The sequence below is a fragment of the Nanorana parkeri genome, unplaced genomic scaffold, assembly GCF_000935625.1.
Source record: "Nanorana parkeri isolate BGI_ZX_2015 unplaced genomic scaffold, ASM93562v1 scaffold538, whole genome shotgun sequence".
Lineage (NCBI taxonomy): Eukaryota > Metazoa > Chordata > Amphibia > Anura > Dicroglossidae > Nanorana > Nanorana parkeri.
This window is the reverse complement of record NW_017306806.1, coordinates 11,749-18,649: the sequence shown is the minus strand read 5'-3', so window position 1 is coordinate 18,649 and position 6,901 is coordinate 11,749. Positions and strand designations below refer to the sequence as shown.

The following is a 6,901-nucleotide window of genomic DNA, read 5'->3' as shown; positions in this document are numbered from 1 at the left end:
GATAAGCCCCCCCTGCCCGCAGACCACCACAACCACCGGGCCAGGGTTGTGGGGACGAGGCCCTTGTCCTTATCAACATGGGACAAAGTGCTTTGCCAGGGGGTGCCCCCTGGCAAAGCAACCTCCCCATGTCAAGGGCATGTGGCCCGGTATGGCTTGCCCCCCCCCCTTTCCTGCTCTGCCGGGCTACTCCTCAGATCAAGGTTCTGGTAAGGGATTTTGGGGGACCCCACACATTTTTGTTTTGTTTTTTGGGGGCATTTGGGTCCTCCCTAAAATTCCTACCAGACTCAAAGGGTCTGGTATGAATTGGGAGGGGACTCCATGCTGTTTTCTTTTATTCTAACATTTAACAACACAAGTCCAAAATTTTGTTATTGGAAAATTCAGATATGTTCTGATTCATAATTTCTTACATTCAATTTCCGAAAATTTGTATGAATTTTAATTTACAACAAAATGAATCGCACACACTACCCCTTATCGTACTAACTTTAGATTGCTAACCTTCCTTGCTTGATGTAGCGACAATGCCTGACTGCATTGTGCCAAGTGTAAAGTTTGGTGGAGGGGGGATTATGGGGTGGGGTTGTTTTTCAGGTGTTGGGCTTGGACCCTTAGTTCCAGTGAAGGGAACTCTCAAGGCATCAGCAAACCAAGACATTTTGGACCATTTAATGCTCCCAACTTTGTGGGAACAGTTTGGGGATGGCCAACATGACTGTGCACAAAGCAAGGTCCATAAAGACATGGAAGAACGAGTTTGGGGTGGAGGAACTTGACTGGCCTGCACTCAACCCGATAGAACACCTTTTTGATGAATTAGAGTGGAGACTGCGAGCCAGGCCTTCTCATCCAACATCAGTACCTGACCTCACAAATGCGCTTCTGTAAGAATAGTCAAACCTTTCTAGACACACTCCTAAACCTTATGGACAGCCTTCCCAGAAGAGCTGAAGCTGTTATAGCGCCAAAGGGTGGGCCAACTCCATATTGAACCCTACGGACTAAGACTGGGATGCCATTAAATTTCATCTGCGTGCAAAGGCAGGTGTCCCAATACATTTGGCAATATAGTGTATGTCTGACTCTATACTTCTCTTCACACAACGCTTAAAAGCTTCACCCTATACATAATATTGCAACCCTTAATTCCTAAAAGGTAAAAAAAATCCAACACTAATAAAGCAAAGCGAACAGGAAGTTTTTATTAATTATACAAATGCTTTCTTTTACAATTAAATATGGAGCAAAAAAGAGATTTGGTAACCAATGTTTTAAAGAAGGTAAAACTATACTTTATTTTAATACCACACATTAAAAGTTAATAGAAATTGTTTGCTTTCATCTGTCTCTTATTGTGTGTGCATATATCAGCTTAAGCTACTGAGATCTGTAATCAACAAGCTTTTTCTTACCAGCACTATGAAGAAAACTGGCGTGAAATGGAGGTTTATGCTGACCATGATAAATTTATTATGAAGAGCATAAAAAAAAAATAAGAAAGAATATTATATACATTAACATTTTACATTCCATGTAATAAATATTATTGTTATCTTATATAACAGTTCTTTAAAGTATTCAGTTGCTTTTTAATGGAATTTTTCACTTCTTCATTTCTTAAACAGTATATTATAGGATTAAGTATAGGTGTAATAACAGTGTAAAAAACTGCAACTACCCGATTAAGAGTAAAAGTAAAACTTACTTTTGGCCTCACATACATAAATATAACAGTACTATAATAAATAAACACAACAATTAGATGGGAGGAACAGGTAGAAAAGGTTTTTCTTCTACTGTTAGCGGGTATATGTAAGACTTTTACAAAAATATAAAAATAGGAAATCAAAGTCACTGAGAAAGACAATAAGGAAACTAAGGAAGCAAACAAAAAATCCATTTTATCAATTAGGTATGTGTCTGCACAAGACAGTTGAAGAATGGGAGGAGAGTCACAAAAGAAATGGTTAATGATATTACTTCCACAAAATGGAAGTTGGGAGATTAAAAGAATGGGTGGAAAGGTGGTCAGAAAGCCTCCAATGACTGAGCAAATACTAAGACTATAGCACATGGTAGTATTCATCAGTGTTGTGTAACGCAGTGGATGACAAATAGCCAAGTAGCGGTCATATGCCATGACACCGAATAGACAACATTCTGTGGATCCCAAGAAGAAGAAGAACAACATCTGTATTATGCAACCATGGAAAGAAATATATCTCCCATTTGACGTAATAGTGGTGAGAATCTTGGGGACAATTACAGAAACATAACAAATCTCCAGAAAAGAGAGATTACGAAGATAAAAATACATTGGGGTATGCAGACGTCTTTCTGTCCACGTAATGATGATGATCACACAGTTACTTATAAGTGTTAACAGGTATGTTATCAGTAAGAGCAAGAAGCAAACGTATTGCAGACTCAGAGAACCAGGAAACCCCAGGATTATAAATTCCACCAGTTTGCTTTGATTAAAATACATCTAAATGAATCAAAAAGAAAATTAGTAAATAAAATATAATGATGTACATTGTAATCAATTCTATGAATTTATTGTTATCCTCAAGTGCCCTAAATTAAATAGGTTGTAGTGGGCTGAGTACAGAATCTTAAATTATGATTTTAACTATAATTATGCCATCCTAACAAAAGTTAATTGGTAGTATGATCAGGGCCGGATTCCCGAAAAGGCCACCTCGGGGCGGCACAGGTTTGAAGTCACCCGGGTGGTAATTTGTTTTCTACATTTAGTCCTGCTTTGCACAAGCAGGACTAAATGTAGAGTGGGGGAAAACAAATGTTTCTTTACAAGTGATCTTGGCGATGTCGCCAAGATCACTTTGTCCTAAGTATGATAGAAAAGTCAAATTATTTGTACCAACCTTTATTTAAAAAGCATTAAAAAGTGTAACTCAGAAGAAGTGAGATCTAAAACCTGCAGTCAATGAATGAGAATTTTAACGTTTTACTTACACAATCACTCTAATATCAATGTAAGAGTACAGAGTAGTAAACCAGAAATTATCTAAGATGGCAATTCATCAACTTATAGCTGACAATGCAGATGCTTGGGGAAGGGGAAGGAAATTCACCCCAGGATTTATCTACCTTGTTCCAGGCTGTGACCCCCCTCTGCCTCTGTCTCCTTCTCCTCCATGGCCAGAGTTATGTGACAGGCAATGGGGAGGATAACACACTGCATGAAGTGGGAGGCCACACAGTACCTCATTGTGCTTCTACAGGGCTGGCCACTCTCACTGCAATATCGGTAATATTGGCATATTATATGCCAATATGAATTATTTAATTTATTGTGAATATTGGCCAAAATAATTTGCCGCACAGATAATCGGTCGACCCCCTAATTGTAATGCAGAAATTGGTATGAGAAAATAAATGCCTCAAGTTCTGACATTAGCAGCACAGTGGTTAGCTCTCTTACATTTTATTAGGGATCATAATCCTGTACTCTTGGATACAATGCAGGTTTTCTGTAAATAACATCCAGGAAGGGAACTTGTAAGGGGTTCAAAGAAACCCTTTACTGATTTGCCAAAGAGCGGATAGCGCATAGTGCTTAGTATGTTGTACTTTGTTGCTTGTTTTCTGTTTCTCCACTACATGGGAAACCTTGTGACAGAAGATTGACAGTGCAGCTAAACTTTTCAGTTCAGTCTCATTGCCAAGAGGTGCTTAGAGGTGTGAACCCCAGACAAGACACACTTTCTGGACCCCAAACCCTGCATATGCACTGTTTGAAAATGTGTTTTAAATCTAGTTGAGTAATACATGTAATAAAAACACTGGTCTGCAGTGGTACTAATAGTCTGAGAGCCTGTGCTACTTTGAGAGAGATCTGCTTGGTTGTGATAAATCATCAACCTCTTCTTTCAGCCTAGCATATATCTTTCAGCATTTCTAAAATAGGAATAATGTAATTGGAAAGATAGCAGAATGTTTGTGTATGTTTACAAATTCTCCACATTGGGTTTGCTTTGTTAAATCAATGGTAACACTACACTCTAGTCACTTTTAGGCTGGGTTCACCTGGGCATACGGAATATGCACATTTGGCCCGCGTTTCGTGCCGCGCGTTTTTACAGTGATTTGCGGTAAAAGAAACGAGCGACAAACGCACTTTTATGAGGGCTATCCCACCGTATCCTCATGGTTACGCGTGGAAAATACGCCCCAAAGAAGCTCCTGTACTTCTTTGGGCATAGGACATTTTCCAGCGCGTTACTCCACGGGAACCTCACGCACTTTTTTTATTTTTAACTCGGGAGTCTTTTTTAATATTCCTACCAAACCTAGGGTCTGGTATGAATTGGGAGCGGACCCCACACCAATTTTTTCTTTTTCTATATTTGTTTACATTTGCGTGGAGAGCGGTCTGCTTAGTTCTCCCCGATTCGGCTGTGTCTTCGGCTCAGCCGAGCTGAACGCATATGCTTCGGCTCAGCTGAGTGCCTTCGGCTGCTGTATGGTCTACTGTGAATAGCCTGGACAACAGCCCTTCTGTTCGGTTGAACCGAAGGGCTCCTGCTGCAGAAGCAAGCCAAATCTCTCGCCTCTTTAGTGAATAACTCCCTAAAGTAAAATACATACACTAGCCCAAGAAATGACTTAACATTGTAAAAACCACATCCACATTATTACAATAATATCAGTATATCCTCAGCTGATATAACACATATAATTATTCAATGTCCCAGATCTGTGTGATCACATCTAGTAAAAACAAATTATTTACTTTCACATCACACCAATAGTGAATGGATCATTTTCACTGGATTTGATCACATGGCTGTGAGACATTGTTGTATTACAGTATGTGTAATATCAGCAGAGGATACACTGATATTGTTTTTAATTCTCTGGATGTGGACACTGTTTTACAATTTAGCACATCTCTTAGGGTAGTGTATGTATTGTATTTTTTAAATTGTAATTAAAATAATTGTAATTTCAAATTGTAAAATGTTTTAAATGAATACAGCTATAAGGGTTGTTGAACTGCAGTGCGTCTTTAATATTGTTTTGCTTACTTATCATAATTCAGCTGCTGGATGAAAAGTTATTTTAGTGTGGAATAAAAAGGTTTAAAAAGGATGAACTGATATCGACATAAACTAAAGCACACATTACACAACAGGATATTTTAGCATGTCCTGAATGTAAAGCCTACAAAATGATATATACCTAGTTTTCACATTAAAACATGGTATTGAAGGAATTATGTGGTTTTTCCTTAAAACATGTGGTCAAATCTCCCATTTTACTGAATTTTATTCAGCCATTGGAATTGAAAACATAGACCATTTCAGTGATCTTGAACGAACAGATAAATGAAAAATAAATCTATCATAATATTTATATATCCAGCAATATTTTTATATATACCATAATGTTTTTTCTTGGTTTATATTACTATACTATACTTTAATAAATACTTACTTGCTGTCTCGGACTGAAAATATTACTCCATAATATTTCTTTGTTCCTTGCTTGTCATATATGTAATGCCACTATTATGTTATATGTTTATAATATACATTGTTCTTTTATGTCCACTTTCAATTAAAATACATTGTTGCTTTTATAAGAACACTGTATAAAAATATCTGCAGCTTTCAAAAATCAAAGCATGTATTTTAGAAAAGCATGAATGCTCTTGAAATATATAATGTAACTGCAACAAGGTAATTGCAAAACATTCCACAAGGAATTAATTTTTAAAGTGTCTCATGAGTCATAGTGATATAGTACCACCTTTTTTTTAAATGAAAAATATTTTTTTTCTAAAAAACATTGTGTAATTAATTGTGTAACTAAACAAACCATCCAGCATTAAACACAGTATCCAGCCATGTATCCATCAATCAAGTCATCCAGAAAGACAATCCATGTCAATCTCAAGGATCTGTCGCTCACCAATCTTTACACACCACAGCCCCACCACTAAATGACAGATTCCAAGCTTCCAAAAACCTGTCACTCACAAGACCTACCTTTTCATACTGCTTCAAGAGTGACATGGTAGGTAAAAAGGTCCTTTAAATTGTTTTTTGGATGCCTTAGAGCTGTATGTGGTGTTATGGAACTAACACAGTTTTCAGGGATATCCTCAGTGACAGCATACTTTGGCAATGCATATTTTGTTGTATATATTTTTTATAAATAGCTTTGCTAACAACAGCATTGCCCAAACGTCTATTTTTTATTCATCTCTGTCTAAAAAAGTATTGTTTATGGTAGTTTTTGCAGCAATATAGGTTTTCATCAAGCGGTACTAGTCCTGCTTTGAACAGCAGCAGTCCTTTTTCACAGCATGCCATTACCCACATTCACTCCGTGTCGGTTTTTTTTCACCGAATCGTCATGGACAACACTGGACGTCATTATTACGTTGATGGATCAATTTTTTGGATTTTTTTTTATAGTAAAGGAATTGTCAAAATCCTTTGTTGCATTTTTTTTTTCAATTAAAGGATTTTCCCTAACAGTCTGAACTTTTTATTTATCTTTTATTTAACTCTTTAGTTAATGGGTAGGGGTATAAGTACCCCTACTCATTCAAAAGGGGGGGCATTTGCATGTGACATACCCTGATGTGAATAGGCCCCCCTGCCTGCAATCCCACAACCAACTCCCCAGGGCTTGTGGGGAAGAGGCCTTGTCCCCATTGGCACGGGGACAAGGTGCTTTTCCAGGGGTGACCCTGGAAAAGCACCCCTCCCAGTGCCACTGTGCTCGCCCCCCTCCCTTTCCTGCCCTGCCAGGCCTGTGCTTGGATCAAGGGTCTGCTTGGGAATTTTAGTGGGGACCCAATGTTTTTCCCCCCCATTTATGGGGGTGGGGTTACTCCTTAAAATTCCGACCAGACCTT

General features: G+C 38.1%; 1 protein-coding gene across 1 annotated transcript; it reads right to left on the bottom strand.

Moving 5' to 3' along the window:
* Positions 1–1,555: 1,555 nt before the first annotated feature.
* On the bottom strand, positions 1,556–6,050 carry LOC108791256 (olfactory receptor 6B1-like). Its single transcript, XM_018561691.1, has 2 exons — positions 6,024–6,050; positions 1,556–2,494 (listed from the first exon to the last, which is right to left on the bottom strand). Exons 1-2 carry the CDS (start codon positions 6,048–6,050, stop codon positions 1,556–1,558), a joined length of 966 nt encoding a protein of 321 aa, XP_018417193.1.
* Between the last annotated feature and the right edge of the window lie 851 nt (positions 6,051–6,901).

What these genes read in the sequence shown, in the direction of transcription:
- LOC108791256 (XM_018561691.1), bottom strand. Translation starts at nt 6,050, where the DNA reads ATGTCACTCTTGAAGCAGTATGAAAAG. An exon ending in TCTTGAAGCAGTATGAAAAG is followed by an intron (nt 2,495 to 6,023) that starts GTAGGTCTTGTG and finishes TGATTCATTTAG; the next exon opens with ATGTATTTTAATCAAAGCAA.